Consider the following 24,797-nt stretch of genomic DNA (forward strand, 5'->3'; position numbering starts at 1 on the left):
TTGATCTCTGGGTCATGAGTTTAGGCCCCGAGTTGGGCTCCACACTGGGCATGGAGCCTACTTTAAAAAAAAAAATTAAAATTCTCTTTTTCTGAGGCTTATTTGGTAGGGCATGTGACTCTTGATATTGGGGTCATGAGTTCGAGCCCCACATCGAGTATAGAGTTAAAAAGTAAAAAAAAAACCAAACTCTTATTCTATTATTTGTAGCTCCATCTGCCGTGAATTGGATGCCATTTCCATTAATGATGAGGGAAGGGAGGGAAACGAAGCCGAATCTGATATCAAACATAGAACCAGAGGTATGTTAATATACTGAAGTCTCACTTTAACATAAGTTTCTTATGTAGACGTCCTTCTGTCAGTCCAGTAATTAATTCTGCTTGGATCCAGCCCAGAATGGATCAATGTTTATCCTGAAACCAGCTCAGTAACAAATAATACCACAGCAATGTTTCTGTCCTTTCATCAATTGCCCAAGTGGTGCTGTTGAATCTAATTTAAGTCAGCACATATTTACTGAGCAACATCTAAATGCCAGGATCTATAAGATTAAATTATCAATTTGTGTTGATAGTTGTTTGACTCTCACAATCTTAGGTTCAACAGCTACTTATTTAACAACTACTATGTATGCAGTACTTTTGTTCTTTGTTCCTGATGTATCCGGAGAGTATTATGGTAAATATATATCTAAACTGTGGTTGAATTGTATATTCAAGAATTTGAAGGAGCTGGGGAATTTATAAATCTTCCTACTAATAGAAGCCAAATCTTCACATACCAACACCCAAGAGACACTCTACAGCTACAGAGCCAGTAGAACTTCCTGTGATGATAGAAATGTAATGCACTGCCCAGTGTGGTACTCACTAGCCACGTGTGGCACACTCCCCTTGAACTGGGAGAAATCGGATTTTCAATTTCATTTAATTTTAAATAGCCCCATGTGGCAAGTGACTATTGTAACACAGTGCACATCTGTGATCTCTGATTGACCTTTCTTGGTCAAATGTTGCTACCTTCTTTCAAAACCCAAGCTCGAACATCACTCCACTAAAACAAAAACAAAACAAACAAAAAAATCTCACTTCATCTCTTCCAGTTCTAACATAATACCTAAACATAGTACATTCCACTATTATTGTTTGAAGAATGATTACAAGCATTCTGTCTAAAGAATTTGAGGGGCGCCTGGGTCACTCAGTCATTTGGGCCTCTGATTCTTGGTTTTTGGCTTAGGTCATGTTCTCAGGGTCATGGGATGGAGCCCCACATCTGGCTCTGTGCTCAGCATGGAGTCCGCTTGTCCCTCTCCCTCTGCCCCTCCCCTCCTTAGATAAATAAATAAATAAAATATTTTTAAAAAATGAAGTATTTGAAAAACATCTCCAACATGAAATCAGAAAAAAACTGGAAAAAGGAACTCAGAGAAAACAGATAATGCAAGGAACAAAGAAACCCCCCCCCCTTTTTTTAAGTAATCTCTGTGCCAACATGGGGCTCAAACTCACAACCCAGAGGTCAAGAGGCACGTATTCTATTAACTGAGCCAGCCAAGCACCCTGAAAATCTTTTTTTTTTAATTAATATCCTCAGAATAAGAGAAGATAGTATATCCATGAAGCAAGATCAGAATGCTATGAAAAGAAACATTCAGAGAACAAGAAAGAGCTCTTAGAAATCAAAAACATAATCATTAGAATACAAAATTCAGTGGAAGGGCTATAAAAGAAAAGTTAAGATTTTCCAGGAAGTACTACAAAAAAAGATAAATTTGTTGTTATTTTAAGGAGGTAAAAGATAAAATTAGAAGAACGGTTCAGGGGTCCCCTGGGTGGCTCAGTCAGTGAAGTGTCTGCCTTCAGCTCAGGTCATGATCCCAGGGTGCTGGGATCGAGTCCCACATTGGCTCCTTGCTCAGCAGGGAGCCTGCTTCTCCCTCTGCCTGCCTCCCCCTGCTTGTGCTCGCTCTCTCTGTCTCTGACAGATAAATAAAATCTTTAAAAAAAGAAGAAGAAGAATAGTTCAGAAGGTCTAATACCTGACTATGGGAGTTTCAGAAAAACAACAAACAGGGAGGGGAAAAACATATCAAAATTATATAGGAAACCATCACAGAAATGAGCCCTTTATTGCAAAGGCTCAGCATAATAAGAAATCAGACCCGCACCAAGGCACATCATTTTGAAGTTTCAGAACACTGAGAATTAACAAAAGATCTTAGCTTTCTGACTCCTTACTACTTCCCCTCCCCCCAAAAAAGCCACAGACCTAGGAAGAATGGCCTTGGATTTCTGAACATTGGAAATGTTCAGCTGTTAGAAGTAGGTGCTAGGGAAAAAAAGTGGTTGCCAAAGAGGATGGAGAGGTCAGGGGCGCCTGGGTGGCTCAGTCATTAAGCGTCTGCCTTCGGCCCAGGGCGTGATCCCAGGGTCCTGGGATTGAGCCTCGCATCGGGCTCCCTGCTCTGCTGGGAGCCTGCTTCTTCCTCTCCCACACTCCTGCTTGTGTTCCCTCTCTTGCTGGCTGTGTCTCTCTGTCAAATAAATAAATAAAATCTTTAAAAAAAAAAAAAAAGAGGATGGAGAGGTCAGAATTCGTGCAGGAAGCTGCTATTCTTTCCAACCTGTTAGTACTATTTTATTCTTTTTAACAACATGCATACATTACTTCAACACAATTTTTTTAACAATATTGTCTCTTGATGGATATCTTTTTCTTTTGTCCAGAGATTTTGTTTTATTTTATTTTATTTTTTAAAGATTTCATTTATTTATTTGACAGAAAGAGCACAAGCAGGGGGAGCGGGAGAGGTAGAAGCAGACTCCCCGCTGAGCAGGGAGCTGACACAGGGCCCAAACCCAGGACCCTGGGAACATGACCTGAGCTGAAGGTAGTCACTTAACCAACTGAGCCATCCAGCCACCCCTGTTCGAAGATTTTAAAGAGAAATTTTCTAATATAACTATTCAAAAATAAACTAAAGTGCCTGTCATTTCAAGTATTCATAAATAGCCTAATAGCCATCAGTCAGGGGTGCTTAAGAGATTGTGGGGGTTGGAATAAGTGATATTTAACTTCCTTACTATCGCTTTAGTTTCTGTGATTTTAAGCCTTTGTCCTTTTTCACACTAGTACCATTTGTTCCTGCCCTTCTTCACAAGTCCTGGAATGTTCTCTTCTCTTGTAATTATATCTTTTTTCTTTTTCTTTTTTAAAGATTTTATGTATTTACTTATTTGAGAGAGAGATCGCGAGCATGAGTGGAGGGATGGGCAGAGAGAGAGGCAGAGAATCTCAAGCAGACTCCGCACAGAGCGTGGAGCCTGATGCAGGCCTCAATCTCATGACCTGAGTGGAAACCAAGAGTCGGATGCTTAGGGGTGCCTGGGTGGCTCACTCATTAAGCGTCTGCCTTCGGCTCAGGGCCTGATCCCAGGGTCCTGGGATCGAGCCCCACATCGGGCTCCCTGCTCTGCTGGGAGCCTGCTTCTTCCTCTCCCACTCCCCCTGCTTGTGTTCCCTCTCCCGCTGGCTGTCTCTTGCTCTGTCAAATAAATAAATAAAATCTTAAAAAAAAAAAAAAAAGTCGGATGCTTGACCAGCTGAGCCACCCAGGTGCCCCTAATTATATCTTTTTTCTAAGACCTACTTCACAGCCACTTCGGTCCACACTGACTGGTAGATTCTTTGGTCTTATAATTATCCATATGCCTCTTTGGTCTTTTAATTATATATTGTTTTCTATTACTACATACAGGACTTGTTTTTCCAGTTCATTTAAAAACTTCTTAAAACCAAAGAGTTTGTCTTATGCTTTTTTTAGAATTTAGCAGAGTACTTAATATAGATAGTAAATATTTAAGTAATTATTGAATGCCTATTACATATTCCACAGTGGTGAAGTAAACACATAGACCTATATGCAAGGAGCTTAGAATCTTCAATTAAAGGTTCAAAGTACTATGTGGTTAATCCCAAACTAAACTGTTTCCTTGGTATACATTTTACATTATTATAAGAAAAGTCATATGTAAAAGTTGAGGACAAAATATAATGTACTTTCATAACTGCCACAGTTCAGATATTCATCCTTAATATTCTCATCAAGATTCCTTTTCTAAGGGTACCTGGGTGGCTTAGTCAGTTGAGCGTCTGCATTCGGCTCAGGTCACGATCCCAAGGTCCTGGGATGGAGCTCCGCACCAGAGAGCATAAGCAGGAGGAGTGGCAGAGGGAGAGGGAGAAGCAGGCTCCCTGCTGAGCAGGGCTCCATCCCAGGACCTCGGGATCATGACCTGAGCCGAAGACAGACACTCAACCGACTAAGCCAAGCAGGCACCCCTTAAAATTTCTTTTAAGTATAGTTTCTTTTTTTACTCTTTGAATGAACTATTACAAGGACTCTTCCATGCACACATAGCACACTACCAAAATCCAAATCTCATCTTGTTCTCAGATTTTTCTCCCCTATTGGGTATTATAGATTGTGTAATTAAATAGATGATTACGGTTCTGTATTCAAAATTTTGTTGTGTACATTTTTAAAATTTTATATAAATCAAAAAAATACCTATAGTTAAGGCACTACGACTATAAACTTCTGTTTGTCTCCAGGTAGAATGGCCCTGACTTCACATTTTTAATGTTTGCTCTGTTGTTAAAACTATTTATTACTGAAGCCACAATTTCTAAAGAAAGGAATATTGTATGGGACTTAACACAGAACAATAGATTATGTTGGTCTAATACTAGAAAGCCTGACTACTAAGAAGTAGATATGTACATGTGGTTTGGATATTTTCAAGCAGCACTGTTGGAATACAGTAGCCACATATGGCTATTAAGCACTTGAAATGTGGCTAGTATAAACAAGAAACTGATTTTTTAAATGTAATTTTAATTAATTTAAATTTTAAAACTGATAGGGGCACCTGGCTGGCACAGTCGGTGGAACATGCAACTCTTGACCTCAGGGTTGTGAGTTCAAGTCCCACGTTGGGTATAGAGATTACTTAAAAATAAAATCTTAAGGGGTGTCTCTCTAAAATAAATATTTTTTAAAATCTTTTTAAAAAATTTTAATAAATTTTAAAACTGATATTTGATTCAATTATTGGAAAACTTTATAAGTATGTTTGGGAAATTTGGGTATATGAGCCTACTTTTACACTATTTTATAATTCAAATCTATAGATCAAGTATTTCTTATGATAATGTATCATCTAAATTGAGATGTATTTTAAGTACAAAATGCTAGATTTCAAAGACTTAGTATGAAAGAGAATGTAAAATATCTCCATTTTTATTATATGTTAATGATAATATTTTAGATACACTGGATTAAATAAAATATTAAATTAATTTTACCTTTTTAAAGTGGCTACTGGAGTATTTGTTATTTATTTACTTATTTATTTATTTTAAGATTTTTATTTATTCGACAGAGAGAGAGAAAAAGAGCACACAAGCAAGGGGAGCGGCAAGGAGAGGGAGTAGCAGGCTTTCCGCTGAGCAGGGAGCCCAATGCGGGGTTCTATCCCAGGACGCTGGGATCATGACCTGAGTGGAAGGCAGATGCTTAACCGACTGAGCCACCCAGGTGCCCTGCTACTAGAGTATTTAAACTACACATTTGGGGCGCCTGGGTGGCTCAGTCGTTAAGCGTCTGCCTTTGGCTCAGGGCGTGATCCCGGCGTTCTGGGATCGAGCCCCGCATCAGGCTCCTCCGCTGGGAGCCTGCTTCTTCCTCTCCCACTCCCCCCTGCTTGTGTTTGCTCCCTCACTGGCTGTTTCTCTGTCTGTCAAATAAATAAATAAAATCTTTAAAAATAAATAAATAAATAAAAATAAACTACACATTTCTCATTATATTGGACAGCACTGTTCTAGAGAGTTCTTCTTGTTCTAGAGAATTCTTTAAAGAAACTTAAAATTATACTGTCATGTTATTCTTGCTTCCAAAATGCTAATTATAATGCGTGGCCTTCATAATTTAGATTATAAGAAGACCAGTCTAGCTCCTTATATAAAAGTTTTTGAACAGTTTCTTGAAAACCTGGATAAATCCCGAAAAGGAGAGCTTCTCAAGAAGAGTGGTAAGACTCTATACCTTTCCCTTTTAGCTGTTTATATCCTAAGTGTGGGAACTTTAAAGCATCTAGCAAGTGAGTAATTGTAGAGCTTTAGCCTTTGCCCTCCTAAAACAAGTTATTGGTTTAGCTTACTATCCTTAGTGTTTTAAAAATTGAGCTCCCTTAATTCAATTTAACAGATATACATTAAACACCTTCTGTGTATCAGGTACTATGAGGGAAACAAAGAGTAATTATCCAAAGATGAATTCCACACCATGCCTCCCTGCCCTTAGGAAGTACTAACTGATACAAAACAAAGAAGTATAAAATGCTAAGAAAAAGATCTCATCTCACTGAGAGAACCTGAGAAGATTTCATATGAGAAGAGTGGTATTTGAACTCTTGACAGTGAGATGCTATATAGATTCTAATTCCCAATGCCAATATACCATGCCTTGAGGTATGCATAGGATTTCCACAAGCAGAGATTTGATAAGGGTACAGGAATAGGAAAAGGAGACAGATTGTTCATTCTTGAAGGAACAGCAAAGGAAAGGCATTAGGCAGGAAAGCATCAGGTCACTCTGGAGGCCATCAATAGTACAGCTAATCTGGAAAAAGATGTGTCAGGAAGCGATGGGCTAGAAATCTGAAGAAGCAGACTGAAGCCAGAGTTATAGATGGCCTTGAATTCCAGTCTTGAGAGTTTGGGCTTAATTCAATAGGGACAGGGAATCTATTAAAGGTTTTTGAAGAAGGGAGTACATGATTTATAGTTTTATCTAGTAAAATAAAACTAGCAACAATGTATCTGGGGAGAGGTAGGGGATAAAATGGAGCCCAAGAGGCCAGTTGGGCTACTACCATTAGGACACTAGTACTGGATATCTCCAAAAAGTGCAAATACTAGAGCCATCCTTGAGAGTTGGTAATGATTTGGAAGTGGAGAGATGAAAGAGGAAAATTAAAAGTGTCACAGAAGCCAGGGGAAAGGAAACTTTCAAGGAGATTATCAAGTGTCAATGCAGTAGAGAACTGATAAAATCCTGTTGGATATTGGAAGTAAAAGGAGATACTAAGAGGACAGCAATGTCAAAGAAAAAGTTCTTTGACTTGGAGAGACCTGAACATATGTGTAAGTCAAAATGAAAGAAATGAGCAATTATTCAGGAGATTGATCAGTACCATAGAAAACTGTAGTAGTGTTATAGAAATACAAACTCCCTTTCCACTTCATTTTTTAATAATATGCATGATGGTTAAAGAGTAGTGCCTAAGATAATGCTGAACTCATAGTAGACACTCAAATATGTGCTTATTGAATGAGCAATGATGACTCTGAACTTGGAAAGCCTCAATGAACCTGCCATTCCAAATGGCTATATTAAGTCCTTTGTTTTCTTGTTCTATACTAGCTCAGCCTATAATGTGGGCTTCAGCAAACGTGAAAGCAAATCTTTATGCATGATGTGAATTTAATAGAAGCATTAAGCAAATCAGAATGTGAAAATAAATGGGATTTGTCTTGTTTTCCTTTACTATTCCTTTAATGAGAATCTATTCTATTCCAGATTTACAGAAAGATTTCTGAAGATAACAACTCTCCTCAAACCAATGTAGATATATCTTCTAGCTTCAAGAATCAAATACTTCAGGCGCCTGGGTGGCTCAGTAGGTTGGGTGTCTGCCTTCAGCTCGGGTCATGATCCCAGGGTCATGACTCTGAGATCAGAGTCCCATTTCAGGCTCCCTGCTCAGTGGGGAGTCTTCTTCTCCCTCTGCCCTTACCCCTGCTCGTGCTCTCTCTCTTTCAAATAAATAAAATTAAAATCTTTAATAAATACTGTAGAACCATAATGTGTCTTAATGCTCAAAGCAAAATTTCATTTTTTTGAAAAATTATGTTGAAAAGATTCTTGAGGCCACCAAAGGAGAGTGTCCAGGTTTCTGGAAGGAGCAATAATGGGAGGAATAAGTGGACTGCAGATACATTTTGTAAAAGTTAGTATTATACAAAGATAATTCTAAGATTTTTGATATACCTTTTACCAGTTACCATATGTATTTTGATATATTTCTACCAGTTGCCATATGTAGAGGCAAGTGAGCAATAATATGCTCAAGACTTTAATCTCAGCTCACTGGATATAGCCTACTTATTTCTGGACTGAATATTGTAGGTGCGTGAGAGCTTTGTCCTTATGTCTTAGACACTTACCATTATACCTGGAGAGTGTATTCTGTCACTTCTAATTTTGCTTACTGATATTTATATTGGTCAGGCCACACTCCACTGCCTATCTTTTAAAAATCATTTTAAACTGGGCATCCAAACATAGCAAAACTTCAATTCAAAAGAGATGAGTTACTAGATTACAATAGGGGATAGTAGAGTGTTTTTTACAACTGTTGCATTTGTAGCTCCTGACTTCTTTCCCCAGAAAACAACTGGATTAGTCTGTACCATAAAGAAGTAGTTTAGAATAACCAATTTCACCAACATAAAACCTGTTTTACTTGTCAAAACATTTCCCTTTCTACATATCCAGATACTTAATTTTAAAGGTTTTTTTTTCTTCCATAGTTGATTTTTTTTTCTGAAGTATCAGATTTCTTTTGCCTAGTTTTGACTGTTTAGTCATTCTGGTTTACAGTCCATCTTCTTGAGAAGTCAAGCTATCAGGCTGGTACTTTCTCTGATTTATGAAAATTGTCCTTCCTTTGCATTTCCTTTAACATTGTTTTCTCTATAGCCACACAGTCTTTTTTTTTTAATCTTTTGGTTTATATATACAAAAAATACTTAACAACACAGTCAACACACGGCAATGGCTTGCATTTCCTTCTCCTAATTTTTTAAGAAAAAACATTAAAGACCATTGTGCAAAATTCCTCATTTGAGCCTCTATTTACTATGTATTGTTCAGTTCTTAGGTTTGGAAAACAGTGGGTCGGTTAAAATTCCCGAATACAAAATTATTCTAAAGACTCAGTCCATCTTAAGAACTCAGAACGAGAGTATAAAGACTGGTATTATGCTTTCAACAAGAGATGTTTCAAGCTTCCAATATGTCTACCATTAAAGCATTTTAATGCTTTAATATTAAAGCTCTTGGATAAAGCTGAACATACTGTACTCATGTAAAAGAATAAATGTTTTTACCTGTATGCTAACTGGAATTTTTTTTTTAATTATGTCCTTTTTTTTTTTTTTTCAAAATAAATATTTGGTTCTTGAAGATAGCAGAAATATGCCCAAAGACTATTGACTTCCCTATTCTCTGATTTTACCAACTCATCCATATATGAAAATTGTAGAAACAGAGGGCACAGAACTGACTTCCATCTCCAGACTTGCCCAATTTATAAAGAAATCCAAAGACCGAAAATACATCCTTCCTTAGTCATTAACAACAGAGAGAAGAGTCAGTGGGCTTAATGGAAAAGAAAGCGAAATGGTCAAAATAGTTTTACTTACCTAAGAAGATAATTGGCTGGCCCTTTCTTCTGAAGGTGAATGGACTGTGCTGACAAATCTTCCGGACCACATATTTACTTAGAAAAAAATAATAGTAACCACTTTTTAAGTAATGTACATATATTACCTAATCTTCCTAACAATCCTATGAAGTAGCTACTATATCCCCATTTTATAGATGAGGAAACAGGCGCAAACAGGTTAAATTGTCCAGGGTCGATATGACGTGACTAAACTGTGATTCAGAGTACAGCTACAGAGTCCATGTTATACATATATATATATATATATATATTTTTTTTTAAGTTTATTTAAGTAATCTCTACACCCAGCATGGGGCTTGAACTCATGAACCTGAGATCAAGAGTTGCATGCTCTTCCAACTGAGCCCGCCAGGCGCCCCTACACAGTTCTTGTGCTTAATCACTCCAGAATATTGCCTCCCCTACCTGAAAAAAATTTCAGAATTTCTCATTCCTGGTAAACTCCACTATTTCATTTACTCCTAATTTATTAATCCTCACTTTACAAGTAGTTTTCAAAGCATAACGTCACTGCTTCCCTCAAAAGGCAGCCACAATTGTCGTAAACCCTTTAGCTCAAATAGTGCTGGCTGGTTTAGGTAATGTATTTGTTGAGTCCTTTGTAGGGCTGAGGGAGGCCATGGGGATCAGGACCCATGGCCTTTTCATTAACAAAACACTGAATTTACATTCTACTCTCAGGAATCTTAAGTATAAAGCATGAGCTCATAACGTGGGGCCTGGGACTATTAGAATGGATTCGTTTTAGGATATCTATTTGCCCAAAACAGCAGGCAAAAAGAACTGTATATGTGCCTATGTTCTTTTTTCTGAGGAGTGTAATCGAATAGTTTCAACATCGGTCTAAACTGTGTATTCCAAAAATAAAATAATTGAGGGTTAACCTAAGGCACTGCTAGCTTACACTGACGTGACTACAATCTGTGGCGTTCGATACTATTTGGTATCTCCTATTTCCCTGCATTAGTTGAAAAAGGGAAATCAAAAAGTCACTAAAATACCGCTGTGGCTACTTTACTGACCAGAGGCCAGAGGTTGCTTCTCTCAGAACAATTTTCCTTTGGGTATCAAAAATGCCTCGACTTGGGGCACCGGAAAGGGTCGGCTATCTACGGAGTGCACGGCTCGGCGCTGAGGTTCCTGCCAGGCCAGCGCGTCCCGTACTGAATTCTTACCCTTATTTAGACCTCGGCACCACCCCCGTCTGGGAACGGTAAGACGGGTCACTCGTTAAAGGAAGTGACTGCCGGCAGCTCCTGACCCGGAATCGGATCCTGGTCCCGCCCCCTCCGCCAGGCTTCCTTCTGCAACAGGCGTGGGTCACGCTCTCGCTCGCTCTCTTTCTGCCGCCATCTTGGTTCCGCGTTCCCCGCACAGTAAGTCCTGTCTTCGCCGCTACTGTATCCGCAGCCATCCGCCTTTCTTGCGGACTGAGCCGCCCCAGAGACTGAGAGCTAAGGGGAGTTGGAGGTTTTATGGGGCTGCTGGGTTCCTACTCGGCCCTGGGAAGTGTGGCCTTGGGGCCTCCGGACAAAATGGGGTCTGCGGTTGATATCCTGGCAAAAGCAGGGCAGAGAGGCCGCGTGCCTGGCCTGGAGGCCAGGGCTGGGGAGATAGAGCCGTTGCGGTGTTGGGGGCGAAAGCGGAATGCGTCTGCTGTTGGGAACAGCTTCACGAGAACCCAAAGGAGGTTAAGGGGGTCACAGCCTTGGAACACCCCCACCACCACCACACACACACACGCCGTTCTTAATTGTGACAAGCGAGTGTTGGGACTTAGGCACCCTCCTTCCCCTCCTGGTTCCCGAAAGTCGGCAAACGGGAGACCTGGTGGTCCCAGCCCAGGCGGCGTGAGTGTAGGAGGGGAGGTGGTGCAAGGTAGCGTCTGAAGTCTCCCGAGGTCGGGAGCCAGGCTGGCGTCCTCTCCTCGGGTTGAGAACGCAGTGGTGACTGTTGCCTTCGTGGGATTTGGAGTGTAGAGTGAAAGGAACCCCTGGGCACTGGAAGTCCGTTCTCTGCGGAGTAAAGAGAGGTAGAAGGTGATTCGCTTGATCCGAGATCTGAGGGTCACGTCTTATTTCTTACCTATTCCCAGCTGCTTTGGGGAGGATTGTCCCGACACACCCTCGTGATTTTTTTTTTCTTAACAGCCCTTCGCAGAGTTTTTAAGGATATTTGACTCTGGGCTGGGCAGCAGAACGGATCCCAGTCAATTCAGGCCTCCTTTTTATTCTCTTCAGAAATGCCTGGTGAAGCCACAGAAACCGTCCCTGCTACAGAGCAGGAGTTGCCACAGCCCCAGGCTGAGACAGGTAGGTTCCCCTGGTCCCCTTACTGTTCGTTAAAATTGTAAGACCTAAAACCATTTGGTGGGTAAAATGGCAAAGGGCATACCCTCCGGTTTTTCAGAATTAACTCATTAAAGATGGCTGTAGCTTTCCCAGGGAGGAGAGAATCCATGCTATTAACTGCTGCCCTGGAGGGACTTCATTAGGGATTGGAACATAAACAGTATATTTAAGATCCAGGAGCGTGAAAAGCTCCCAGGCCTCCTTCGTAGGTTATGGCAGCTGCCTCACAGGATGTTCTGTGGAGCCCTCACCTCGCACAGGAAAACTGAGCAGGGACAGGGCTCGGTGATTCTTACCTATTGGAACTGGATGACACACTTGCAGGCCAAGGAGACCTGAGCTTTTGTGAAGTTCCAGCCAGCAAGTTGCATCAAGGTTTTAGATGGCAGAGCTTGGCATTGTGCCCTCATCACATGTCTGGATGAGATGTGTGCTGGTGGTAAATGTGTCCTACTGGGCCCCACGGCCCTCCTAGGTTGGTTAACTTACTTTATGGGTTGGTGCTAAGATGTTTCTAGTGTGCTAGAATAAGTGCCTGCATCGACAGCTTGCCTGGAACCCAAGATTGAAATAAAGCTTTCCTTTGACTGCTCTTCAGCTTTGAAACTGATGGATATAAACAGTGTAAAGGCAAGTTTTGAATCATGGTGAAAATACTTCTCTAGAAAACTTGAGAGGGGGTAGTGAAAAAATATTCAGTGATATTCTTGCTGCATCAGTTGTGCTGAAATAAATGAAGGGACTCTTCAGGCTATAACTTCCATCTTCACTTTTTCTTACTGTAAATTTTTTTAACTCCACCTGTCACTTAAGGGTAATTCCGTTCTCTTTCTGGAATTAAAATAGAGTTGTTTATAGTTGAAAGCATTGAGGTTCTCTTTCCCCACCTGTCTGATTTTAGCAGCTGAAGGGATTAATACTGCTGCTAGAAAAGAAAAAGGAGGGGGCCTCTAAGCTAGTGAACAAGCTATATGAAATCCTTGAAGTACAAGGGACTTAATGGAAGGAGAAAATAAAGGACTGGTCTCGAAAGATCCTGTAATTTGGTGCTAACCAAAACCTTATTGAACAACTTGATTTTACAAATGTGGAGACTGAAATTCAGATGAATTTAGAATAATCTGGTTTCAAGTTCATGCCATTTGCTTCTGAAGTCATCTTTAGTGCTGCTAAGCTTATTTCTGAATAGTTTGAGCTTGACAGTAGGTTTAGTAATATTAAGGGAGTGCCAGTAGTAAAACACTGAATTTTTTCTGTAACTACAATTAAGTAATTATTACAACAAATGCGAAAACTAGCCCAAGGAGTTGGTTGTGGTGTCTGAAGCAAGTAGATTGGGCCTTATCCCATCTTGAAGTCCAGTCAGAGGAAAACATTCTAAGTTTCAAATTCTCATTCATATGTTTGGAGACATTTACACTATAATTGTAAGACTTTGACCTACCAACTCTCCAGGAAAAACTGGTTGAGCCACCTGTCTTTTCTGTAGTAGGATACTCTAACAATTTTAGAATTACTGGTTGAATAAATTGTGAATTTTTATCATTCAGAAAATCTTTTACTGAGCTTTACTGTAGTGCTGAACTTTGGTCTATTTTGGCAGAATGACATACTTATCCAGTAAGGGGTGGAGAGCCAATGTATTCTCCACTCCAATTCCCTACTTCCAAAATAGAACCACAGTCTGGTTTAACAAGTTGGGCTACAGTTTCATAATACAGCCCCTACCCTTGTGACTAAGCTCTCTCCCTGGCAGTCTAATTCATCTTAAATTGATGTCTGAAGAGCTAACAATACCTAGGAAGGTGTGTAGACATAAAGTGCAACCCATTTGTGGTTGGTTTTTTGCTTGTTTTGGGTGAGTGGGTAAACTGAGGCATAGGGAGGCAAAGTGACTTAGTATTTAATACTTCACATAGAATTGTGTATTGACGCCACCTTCCTAAAACTTTATTCTAAGAGATTTTTCTTGACCCGGTGAAAGCCTGAGCATATAAAGACTTGGTTTAGTTTGGGGGAGGGGGGTTGTTTTTGTTTTTGTTTTTCGTTCAGTTCCGCCTGCCCATCGTTATCACCACTCACTGCCTGCCTTGTTCCAATTTTCAGTGTCTGTTTCAGTTAGTTCGTGATCCTTGACAGTAGAACAGCTATTCTACTGGTATTCTGTGGCCTGTAAGGAAGACTTTGGATTCATTCAAGGAGGGAAGGGAGGCACATCTGGGAAAGGGTAGAAAGCATGCTGTTCCCAACCCACTCCTAGGCCTGTGCTCCCCATTTAGAGACTAATAGGCTGCTTAGACTGTTATCTCCACCTTAAAATAGTTTGCTTTTTTTTTTCTTTTTCTTTTTTTGGTAGAACTTGGGAAATGTGGGAGATGGGGAAAGGGTTGTATTCTTACTTGACCACTGAAGTATGTTTGGGGAAGGTTGCTGTTGCCTGTCACCTTCGTCTAATCCTGTGTGGTGACTTTCAGTCTCAGATTAAAAATTCCGTGTTTCCTGTGAGGCATGTTATACCAAGTTGGGCTGCATAACTCACCTTTGTTTTTTTCCTTCCCTTTCCTTCTTTATCCCCTTTTTTGCTTTTCTCCTCCAGCTGTGCTTCCTGTGTCTTCAGCCTTGAGTGTCACTGCTGCCCTAGGGCAGCCTGAATCTGCCCTTCCCCCTCCTTGCTCCCTGGCCCCCCAACAATGCCCTCTGGCAACCCCTAACCAGCCTTCCCCATTCCTTTCTCCCTCTAGTATTGTCTCAACCCCTTTTGAAGCTCCCTTCTCCCAGTCGTCCTCTGGAACAGCCCTGCCTTTGGGAGTTGGTCCTTCCTCCACTGACACCCCAACTTTCCTACCAAACCTAATAGGGCCTCCCATCTCCCCAGCTGCCTTAGCTCTGGCCTCTCCCATGATAACTCCAACTGTGAAAGGTGCCCATTCCTCTTCAGCTCCCTTGGCTCTGGTGGCCTTGGCTCCCCACTCAGTTCAGAAGAGCTTTGCTTATCCTCTTAACCCTCTTAGTTCACCTCCTTTGATTGCTATGGCTGAGTCCGGGTCAGTGACGTCTCTGTCAACTCCCATTGCTTCCTTGGAACCAAAGACCTCTCCTGTTCAAGCCCCCCTGCAAGTAAGCCCTAATCCAAAAGGCACCCCCATCCCTCCAGGTATAGTCAGTGCTGTTCCTTCCCAGTTTGGAACTCCCTTGGCCTCTGTTCAGTCTGGAGTAGCCTCGTGTCCTCAAATACCATCCGCCACTCCCCCAGCCATCACTCCCCCTCAGTTCAAAGACATGCCTATTTCCTCAGCTCTGACTTCTACGAAAAACCCTGAAAGCCTCAGCCTAGAGGGACCCCTTAGTTCACCGGCTGCATTATCGCTTTCAACCCAGTCTGTAACTGTGGCTCCCAGTGTCCCTCCAGTTCTCCTCACTTCTCTAGGCTCTCATCTTGCACCTTTACATCAGAGTTCTCTTGGTTCTCCTATTCGGCCCTTAGGTCAAACAGGCCCTAATGTTCTGTCAAATCCTCAAGTGGATACCATTTCTGCAGATCATTCTCCTGTAGGGGCCTCTAACCCTTCTCAGAGATCTGTAATTCCTCCACTTCCTTCCAGAAATGAGGGGTTTCCAGCTTCCCCTCTGGCTCTTTCTGTTGAGAAAGACCTCTCTGCCATCACTGACATAGCCTCCTTCAGCCCTTCTGGCTCATCAAATGTAGCTGCCTCTTCTCCATTGTCTCCTACAGCCTCTCTCATTCTCAAAGGCTCTCCTAATGCCACTCATCATCAGCCTTTGGTGGCCCAAATTCCTCCTCCTCCAGGGAGTCCAAGCTTGAAAGAAGCTCCTGTTTGTGCTGTTGGAGCCATCCCATTTGTTATGACTAACCCCTCTACAATTTCTGCAGCACCTACTACCTTTGAGGTAGCTTCTTGTATGTCTCCTCCAATTTCATCAGGTCCCATAAGTAGTAAGGACTCAGCTTCCTCAATTATGGCTCCTGTGGCTCCCAAAGAGTTTTCTACTCCTCAAGTAACCCCTCTGGGAATACCAGTCCTCCCTCCTGTGTCATCCTCTGAGAACCCCAAAAGTCTCCCTGCATCAGCATTGGTAAAGTTACCAACCCAAAAAGATACCCAAACTGAACCTCCATCTCCTGTTAAAGGAGCTCCTGTTACACCAGCACAGGCAGGACTCACTACCAAGAAAGACTCTACTCTAATACCATTGGCCCTGGCAGCCCCTAAGAATCCCCCCTCTCCCCAAAGTACATCATCATCTCTGGAGATAGCTCGTTCTCCTGAAGGCACCTTAGCAAAGAAAAGCCTTGTAGAGCCTCTCCCTGTAGTTACGCCAGCCGGTACTGTTCCCTCTCCTCTGGGCGTTAACTCCCCAACCTCTGTAATCAAGACAGATCCTTGTGCAAGCCCAGACCCCACTAGTCTGCTTCTCAAAAGTTCTCTCACTACCCCAAACATAGCTACATTTGCTTTGGAACGTGCTGCTGCTGCCGGGGTGGCTCCTGCGATTACCAAAGCTACCTCCACTCCTGCTACTACGGCCAGCACTTTTCTAGGAGATGTCTCTTCAGCTCATAAAAACCACCCAGATAAGAAGGGTAGTTCCACTCTTACTGTTTTACCTTTGGTTCCTCCAGCCTCTGAAAGTTGCCCTGTGGCTCCAACTGTGACTTTATCCCCCCAGAATGTTTCTGCTTTTCCAGCTGCCATGGCGCTAGCCCCTGAAATTTCCAAGTCCGAACCCTTTCCCTCTGTTCCTCCTCAAGGTGCAAAGAAAGTTCACAGTATTTCTCATACCTCGGCATTGGCGCCTGTGGCTTCCTCTCCTGAAGGGCACCCGGCCAAGGACTCTGGTGCTTCTGTTAATGCATCTTCTGAAGGAACTTCCTCAGCTGACTCTCCATCTCCTTTAGGGACTAGTGTGTCTCCTCAAACTAAAAGACATCCAACCAAGAAGGGTTCAGCTCCTTCTACTACCTTAACTCTTTCTCCTCTTTCAAAAAGTGTTCCTGCTATCCCTGATACTCCTGCTGCAAATCACTCATCCCCTGTTTCTCCAGCTGAAGCTTCCTTTCTTCCAGAGACCAGTCTTTCTTTTCAAGTCCCTAAAGGGTCACTGGCCAAGAAGCATTCCCCCACTCCCTCCCCTAAAGAGACTCCAGTTACCCCATCTCCCAAAGAGGCCTTCACTACCCCAGCTGTGGTTCCTTCCTCCCCCAAAAGAACCCCAGCTACTCCATCTCCCAAAGGGACCCCCACTGCCTCAGCTGTGGCTCCTTCCTCCCCCAAAGGGGATCCAGTGACTCCTTCCTCTCCCAAAGAGTCCCAAGCGGCTCCAGCCACCAAAAGAGCCCCAGCTACTCCATCTCCCAAAGGGATCCCCACTGCCCCACCTGTGGCTCCTCCCTCCCCCAAAGGGGGCCCAGGAACCCCATCCCCTGAAGAGACCTCCACTCCCCCAGCTAGGACTCCTTCCTCCCCCAAAGAGTCCCCCGCTACCCAGTCTTCCAGAGGGGCCCCCACTGCCCCAGCTGTGGCTCCTCCCTCTCCCAAAGAGGGCCAAGCAACGCCATCTCCCAAAGAGACCTCCACTCCCCCAGTTATGACTCCTTCCTCCCCCAAAAAGTCCCCAGCTATCCAGTCTCCCAGAGGGAACCCCATTGCAGCTCCTCCCTCCCCCAATGACTCTCAAGCAACTCCAGCCCCCAAAAGAACCCCAGCTACTCCATCTCCCAAAGGGGCCCCCACTGCCCCACCGGGGGCTCCTCCCTCCCCTAAAGGGGGCCAAGCAACCCCATCCCCTGAAGAGACCTCCACTCCCCCAGCTATGACTCCTTCCTCCCCCAAAAAGTCCCCAGCTGCCCAACCTCACAGTGGGGGCCCCACCTCCCAAGCTGTGCCCCCTCCCTCTCCCAAAGAGTCCCAAGCAACTCCAGCCCTCAAAAGAGCCCCAGCTACTCCATCTCCCAGAGGGGCCCCCACTGCCCCAGCTGTGGCCCCTCCCTCCCCCAAAGAGTCCCCAGCTACCCAATCTCCCAAAAGAGCCCCAGCTGTGGCTTCTCCCTCCCCCAAAGGGGGCCAAGCAACCCCATCCCCTAAAGAGACCTCCACTCCCCCAGCTATGGCTTCCTCCCCCAAAAAGTCCCCAGCTGCCCTACCTCCCAGTGGGGCCCCCACCTCCCAAGCTGTGCCTCCTCCCTCTCCCAAAGAGTCCCAAGCAACTCCGGCCCCCAAAAGAGCCCCAGTAACTCCATCTCCCAAAGGGGCCCCCACTGCCCCATCTGTGGCTCTTCCCTCCTCCAAAGGGGGCCCAGGTACCCCATCCTCTAAAGAGACCTCCACTCCCCCAGCTATGACTCCTTCCTCCCCCAAAAGATCCCCAGCTACCCCACCTCCCAAAGGGGCCTCCACTGCTCCAGCTGTGGCTCCTCCCTCCCCCAAAAAGTCCCAAGCAACTCCAACCCCCAAAAGAGCTCCAGCAACTCCATCTCCCAAAGGGGGCCAAGCAACCCCATCCCCTAAAGAGACCTCCACTGCCCCAGCTGTGGCTCCTTCCTCCCCAAGAGAGTCCCCAACTACCCAGTCTCCCAGAGGGAACCCCATTGCAGCTCCTCCCTCCCCTAAAGAGTCTCAAGCAACTCCAGCCCCCAAAAGAACTCCAGCTACTCCATCTCCCAAAGGGGCCTCCACTGCCCCAGCTGTGGCTCCTCCCTCCCCCAAAGGGGGCCCAGCAACCCCATCCCCTAAAGAGACTTCCACTCCCCCAGCAATGACTCTTTCCTCAAAGAAAGCCCCAGCTGCCCCATCTCTCAAAGGGTCCCTTACTCCCTCAGCTGTGACTCCTTCCTCCCACAAAGAGTCTCCGGCAACTCCAGCCCCCAAAGGGGCTTCCACTCCCCCAGCTGTGACTCTTTCCTCCCCCAAAGAGTCTCCGGCATCCCCAGCCCCCAAAGGGACCTCAGCAACTCCATCCAAAAGAACCCCAGGAGGAACCCCATCCTCCAAAGGAGCCTCGGCAACTCCGTCCCCCAAGAGAGCCCCAGCTACCCCATCCAAAGGTGCCCCCACTCCCTCATCTGAGATTTCTCCCTCACCCAAAGAGGCCCCTACTTCTCCAGGTTCAGTCACATGTCCCTTGGGGTCCATTGCCCCTCAGGCTTCTAAAGGCCTACCAGCAAAGAAAGGCTCCACAGCTCTCAAAGCAGGACTCGTTGCCCCAGCTCCAGAAAGTGCACCGGTTATCACACCTCCCTCTGAGAAAGGTCCACTGGCCAAGAAGAATTCTGCTTCTTCACCTCCTGTGTGCCCAGACCCTTCAGCTAAGAATGGTACTAAAGGACCCCTTTCTACAATGGCTCCAGGACCGCTGACGGTCTCTGCTCAGAAAGGCTCTTCAAAGACTCCCAAAACCCTCCCTGTTTCTCCATTAAAAAGCAAAGAGTCTTTTCATTCCCCAAAGAGCCCTTTGACTCTTCCTCTTGAGTCTGTGACATCTACTCCTCTAGCAACAGCTTCCTCTGAGAAGGTCCTTCCTAAAGCTGGATCAGCGTCTGTCCCTCCAGCACCCACCCCGTCAGTCTCTCTGCCTCTCGCTCCCTCCCCAGTTGCCCCTGTGCTTCCTAAACAGCAGTTTCTGCCGTCCTCACCTGGGCTGGTGCTGGAATCCCCCTGTAAGCCCTCAGCCCCTGCTGATGAGGATGAGCTGCCGCCTCTGATTCCCCCGGAACCAATCTCGGGGGGAGTGCCTTTCCAGTCGGTCCTCGTCAACATGCCCACCCCCAAACCTGCTGGGATCCCTGCCCCAACCCCCTCTGCCAAGCAGCCTGTTCTGAAGAACAACAAGGGTATTTGCCTTGGTTTGCTGTGTGCATGGTGTGTCGCCCACACCCCTCCTGGGGCTACCCACCAATACTAACCCTAGGATGCGCCGCTTTCTCCAGTCTATCTGCTTGTGTTTGGACATAGAACATAGAGTGATAATTTTAAATGCAAAAGCTCTCGGAATGTGAAACAATCTTGGTTTTCATCACCTCAGTCTGTTTCATATCATCTTGTTATAATATGGTCCAAGCTAACCCTGGATCTGCCATCTTTACCTGGATGATCTGACATTGAAAACCAAGACCTGTTAGACCTTTTAATTTGCTCTAATCTCTACCACATAACTAACCTTGTCCCTGGGCCTGGGATTTGCTAAAATGTTGGGAAATCTGGAACTATTCGAATTTCCTTTCACATCTTAGATTTAATAATGACCAGTGCCCAAGGGACTCCCTTTTCAAGACTTCTTTTCCTAGCCTGAGAATGGTGCAGGTGTATGCTTTTTTCTCTCAGTAGTCTTTATTGATGCTTGGCCTTTTGATTGAGGTAAACTTAAAATACGTGAGTTATATTTGGAAGAAATGGGAGAGGTCACAGGACAGTCTCTAACAGAGGTGACTGTTAGAACTGCAGGTTGGCAGTCATTGAGACTCTTCAAGCTATGTTGATGAAACCAGACTGCTAGGGTAAGTGGTTTGAAAATAAGGCTATACGTGTGTACACAACTGCTTCTGGCCTTCCCCTAGTCAGTATAAAGAATGAGGGGAAAGTGTCCTCCCTGGGCTGCCTCCACAATGTGATCTTAACTGTTTTTTCACTTAAATGTATCTGGAGATACCTTTTGGGGATGGTTGGGCTGTTGGATAGAATTTGGAGTTATGGAGGTCATTGATGTTGGCCTGTGCCAAGTGAAGACCTTGAGAGAAAGGAAGAAGTTATTGTTAATAAACTTGCTTGGCTGTAATTAGTAATTACCTCTTATTTCTGGGGCTGGGTCTTTAATAGATGTGTACACACTAGTTCATGGCTACATTGGAGGCTGTCAAGCTGGCTTCATACAACTCAGTTGGTTTACATTTAACTTTGTGAGGTCTAGCATAAGCCAGTGACCTTTAGTCCAGGCAGGCTATGGTGAGGTGCCTCCTCCTTATAATGTACTGTAAAATAGTAAAAGTTATTTGTCGTCTCAGGGTCTGGAACAGAATCTGACAGTGATGAATCAGTGCCAGAGCTTGAGGAACAGGATTCAACACAGGCAACCACACAACAAGCCCAGGTGGGTGTTCTCTTACTTGCTGGTCAAAGTACTTGAGTCAAGAAAGCATTGAAGAACAAGGGTTGATAGAGAAGTTGACTTAAGTATTTGGAAATGTGAACCTTTTCATAAAGGAAAACTTCATGGGGATTGTGACCTCTGGGCCTTACATTCCATTTATTCATAGCTGTGTTATCTCCTTAGCTGGCAGCAGCAGCTGAAATCGATGAAGAACCAGTCAGTAAAGCAAAACAGAGCCGGAGTGAAAAGAAGGCACGGAAGGTAAGATTTTAAGTTATAAACAAGGATTAAAGGTTCTGATGAAGCAGCTTTAGATAGGGGAAACTGTGGTGGTAGAATCATATTTATTTAAAGTGTTAGAAATTACTATGGCAAAAAAAACAAAAGTTAGCCTGGGAAGAGGCTTTGCTTTGTTTTTGTTTGTGTTGTTACTTTTTTGTTTAAATTCAATTAATTAACATATAATGTATTCTTGGTTTCAGAGGTAGAGGTCAGTGATTCATCAGTCTTTTCTCTTTTTTTTCCCCCTTAAGATTTTATTTTATCTTTTTGAGACAGAGAGAGCGCAAGCTGGAAGGAGGGTCAGAGGGAGAGGGAGAAGCAGACTCCCCACTGAGCAGGGAGCCCAATGCCGGGGCTTGATTCCGTCCTGGGATCACGACCTGAGCCAAAGGCAGATGCCCAACCTACTAAGCCACCCAGGCGCCCCAGTTCATCAGTCTTATATACTACCCAGTGCTCATTACATCACATGCCCTCCTTAACGTCCCATCACCCAGTTACCCCATCCCTCCACCACCACCCCCTCCAGCAACCCTCAGTTAAGGCTTTGCTTTGGATATAGTTATTACTATGTTCTTTATTTCCTAAAGCTACTTCTTTTTTAAAAATCTTATTTATTTGAGTGAGAGAGAGAACGTATGCAGGGGGAGGGGTTGAGGGAGGGCTCCATCTCACAACCCTGAGATACAACCTGAGCCAAAATCAAGAGTTGGACATTCAACTAACTGAGCCATCCAGGTTCCCCTCCAAAGCTACTTCTAGAGAAGTTGAAAACCTGATGTTCTTTTCTATTCCTTAGGCTATGTCCAAACTGGGTCTTCGACAGGTTACAGGGGTTACAAGAGTCACTATCCGGAAATCTAAGAATATCCTCTTTGTCATCACAAAACCAGATGTCTACAAGAGCCCAGCTTCAGATACCTACATAGTTTTTGGGGAAGCCAAGGTAAAAGAAAGTTTTCTTGGATGTGCTCTAAACCGGGGTTTCTCAACCTCACCACTATCGATAGTCAGAATTGGATAATTCTTTAGTGTGGAATTTGGGGTCAGATGATTCCTTGTTGTGAAGGGGTTTTCCTGAGTGTTACAGTTGGTTTTTTTTTTTTTTAAGATTTTATTTATTTATTTGATAGAGAGACACCCAGCGAGAGAGGGAACACAAGCAGGGGGAGTGGGAGAGGAAGAAGCAGACTCATAGCGGAGAAGCCCGATGTGGGACTCGATCCCAGAACGCCGGGATCACGCCCTGAGCCGAAGGCAGACGCTTAACGACTGAGCCACCCAGGCGCCCCTGGGTGTTACAGATATTTAGCAGCATCCTACCCAGTTGTGATAACCAAAAAAATCTCCAGGCATTTGATAGATGTCCCTGGATGACAAAATCACCTCCCAGTTGAGAACCACTGCTTTAGACATAAACTAGTTCTCTTTGTACAGTGATATGTAATCTTAGTGAGGGCACAATTTAAAGCTATGTAGTAAGTTAACCTGAAGTGGTTTTAGAGTGAGAGTTTGGAAAAAATATAAACGATTTATTTCATTTACCGCAGACTAATCTATTCACTTAAATCTGTATTTTCTACCCTACAGATCGAAGATTTATCTCAGCAAGCACAACTAGCAGCTGCTGAGAAATTCAAAGTTCAAGGTGAAGCTGTCTCAAACATTCAAGAAAACACACAGACTCCAACTGTACAAGAGGAGAGTGAAGAGGAAGAGGTATATAGGGAAATCTTTTATACTTTTAATCCTCTCCAGATAGTATTATTTTGTGTGGGGTTTATTTTAGGATTTTTTAAATATTATATATATAATTATTTATAATATAAATTTATTATTTATCCATGAGAGATAGAGAGGCAGAGGGAGCCCGATTCGGGGCTTGATTCCAGGACCCCGGGATCGTGACCTGAGCTGAAGGCAGACGCTTAACCAACTGAGCTACCTAGGCACCCAGTATTGTTTTTGTATTGACGGGTGCATTCTATATTGCTTTCGGGTCTCAAACTCAATTTACTTAATGAGTTTCTGAGTTATATTAAGAACTAGATTCAAGAGACTCCTGACTCAGAGAACTGCTGGAGTTGTTCTTGGCCTTTAGGTTATTGTGCTTTTTTTCCTTCTCTTAGGTTGATGAAACCGGTGTAGAGGTTAAGGACATAGAATTGGTCATGTCACAAGCAAACGTGTCAAGAGCAAAGGCAGTCCGAGCCCTGAAGAACAACAGTAATGATATTGTAAATGCTATTATGGTAAGTGTCCAAGCCTTTATTCCTTGACTTCTTCTGCCCTGACCAGTTATGGGTGACTTTATTTTCTGAACTTAATATCAGCCAGTTAGAAAGTTTCATTCCAAAGCCTATACTGAGTTACTCGTATTTTAGTGGCCTGAATTCTCAATTTGCCTATGACTGCTTCTAATGATCTCTTTTCTTACAGGAATTAACAATGTAACCATCTGAAAACGAGGACTTTTTTTGGTGTTTCAAAAGAATAACTGCAGCTTGGTTTGAAATTTGTACTGTTTCTATCATTAATAAAGTTAATGGCTTCTTGTTGGATGAACTCGGTGCTTGGTCTCTCCCCCCCCCCAAAAAAAAAAACCACATGAAGGCTCTAGAAATGAAAACACATAATTTACTCTTAAGGCCTCAGTTTCCGTTGAAAAGGTTTAGTGCCACAGATTCCTCACTTAAAATCTGTCTTTTCGTCTCTTAAAAGATACTATATTAGGCTATCTGTTAGGACTTTCTTGTCTTCAGAGAATACAATTTACAGGTAAAGTTTCTCCTTTCCATTTTCTTTCCCAGATGTTAGCCGTTAGCAAATCGTGTCTTCTGCCTACATTTAGTAATCACCAGCCTCTTTTCTGGCCCTACAGTCTTTTTGAATATATACATGTTGGACTTCATCTGGCCTCTGAGAAGCAGTTCACGTTGGTTGTGTCTTGATCTGTAGGAGCTTGGCACGGGGTTGGAGAGGGTGCGTAATGGATGTGGATGCAAAGACTGCACTTTGTACAAAATGTAAAGGTACCCATGAAGGGAGTGTTTGGCTGTTGTATCAGACATGCACTGTACAGACATTTTAATGTGCGAAATAAATTATGATTAGGGTAGCCATCATTATGTGAAGACAGTGAAAACTAGGCAAACTGATCAATAGCGACTAGCCAGTGTATGAAAAATATACATAACTCCATAGAAGTCCTAGGAGAGGGGTAAAGCTTCTGAGTTTGGGTTGTTAGAAAATGGTTTGGGCGAAAAGCAGAGGACTAAAATTTGGAAATGGGAAGGCTAAAAGTAAATGTAGAGGCAAGAATCCTAAAACAAGTGATAATACACCTAGAAGGAATATTAAGATGGGAATAAATCAGATTAACATGGTAGAAGGCTTCGTGGGCTAAAGAGGTTTAGACATTTCTATTCCTAAATTCAATTTTTTTTTTTTTTAGTTTAAT

General features: G+C 43.6%; 2 protein-coding genes and 1 long non-coding RNA gene across 9 annotated transcripts in view; 2 read left to right on the top strand and 1 right to left on the bottom strand.

Annotated features, from left to right (window-relative positions):
- PRIM1 (DNA primase subunit 1) overlaps positions 1-7,923 on the top strand; it is a 20,932-nt gene extending 13,009 nt beyond the window's left edge. The window contains exons 11-13 of one of the 2 annotated variants that reach the window (XM_045789815.2): positions 211-302; positions 6,003-6,101; positions 7,652-7,923. In XM_045789815.2, the coding sequence (XP_045645771.1) occupies positions 211-302; positions 6,003-6,101; positions 7,652-7,671 (211 nt within the window). In that variant the 3' untranslated portion in view covers positions 7,672-7,923. Of the gene's footprint in view, positions 1-210; positions 303-6,002; positions 6,102-7,651 lie in introns of those variants that run through there. The other variant, XM_087869056.1, reaches the window with a different exon arrangement.
- Positions 1-10,879, bottom strand: part of LOC148108692 (uncharacterized) — a 13,948-nt gene extending 3,069 nt beyond the window's left edge. Inside the window, exons 1-3 of one of the 2 annotated variants that reach the window (XR_015727214.1) lie at positions 10,778-10,878; positions 9,559-9,635; positions 7,904-8,027 (exon numbers count right to left, since the gene is read on the bottom strand). This is a non-coding gene — a long non-coding RNA (uncharacterized LOC148108692). Of the gene's footprint in view, positions 1-7,903; positions 8,028-9,558; positions 9,636-10,777 lie in introns of those variants that run through there. The other variant, XR_015727215.1, reaches the window with a different exon arrangement.
- NACA (nascent polypeptide associated complex subunit alpha) lies at positions 10,848-23,902 on the top strand. Of its 5 annotated transcripts, XM_087869054.1 has the most exons (10): positions 10,859-10,978; positions 11,843-11,914; positions 14,550-15,070; positions 19,586-19,802; positions 20,970-21,055; positions 21,239-21,316; positions 22,137-22,283; positions 22,928-23,056; positions 23,467-23,589; positions 23,777-23,902. In XM_087869054.1, exons 2-10 carry the CDS (start codon positions 11,845-11,847, stop codon positions 23,789-23,791), a joined length of 1,386 nt encoding a protein of 461 aa, XP_087725180.1. In that variant the 5' UTR covers positions 10,859-10,978; positions 11,843-11,844; the 3' UTR covers positions 23,792-23,902. The 5 variants fall into 5 exon arrangements, with proteins under 5 accessions (XP_045645764.2, XP_087725180.1, XP_045645765.2 ...); XM_045789808.2 differs by having other exon boundaries at positions 10,848-10,978; positions 11,753-11,914; positions 14,550-19,802; XM_045789809.2 differs by having other exon boundaries at positions 14,550-19,802.
- The last annotated feature ends 895 nt before the right edge of the window (positions 23,903-24,797 follow it).

The sequence above is a fragment of the Ursus americanus genome, chromosome 17 (genome assembly GCF_024610735.1).
Source record: "Ursus americanus isolate L20-20 chromosome 17, mUrsAme1.1.p, whole genome shotgun sequence".
Classification (NCBI taxonomy): domain Eukaryota; kingdom Metazoa; phylum Chordata; class Mammalia; order Carnivora; family Ursidae; genus Ursus; species Ursus americanus.

Bases quoted from the DNA above. Each gene is read 5' to 3' on its own strand.
- NACA (XM_045789808.2), top strand. From the start codon at position 11,845: ATGCCTGGTGAAGCCACAGAAACCGTCCCTGCTACAGAGCAGGAGTTG. The intron at 21,317-22,136 runs GTAAGATTTTAA...TCTATTCCTTAG, and splicing joins GTGAAAAGAAGGCACGGAAG to GCTATGTCCAAACTGGGTCT. The intron at 22,284-22,927 runs GTAAAAGAAAGT...TCTACCCTACAG, and splicing joins TAGTTTTTGGGGAAGCCAAG to ATCGAAGATTTATCTCAGCA.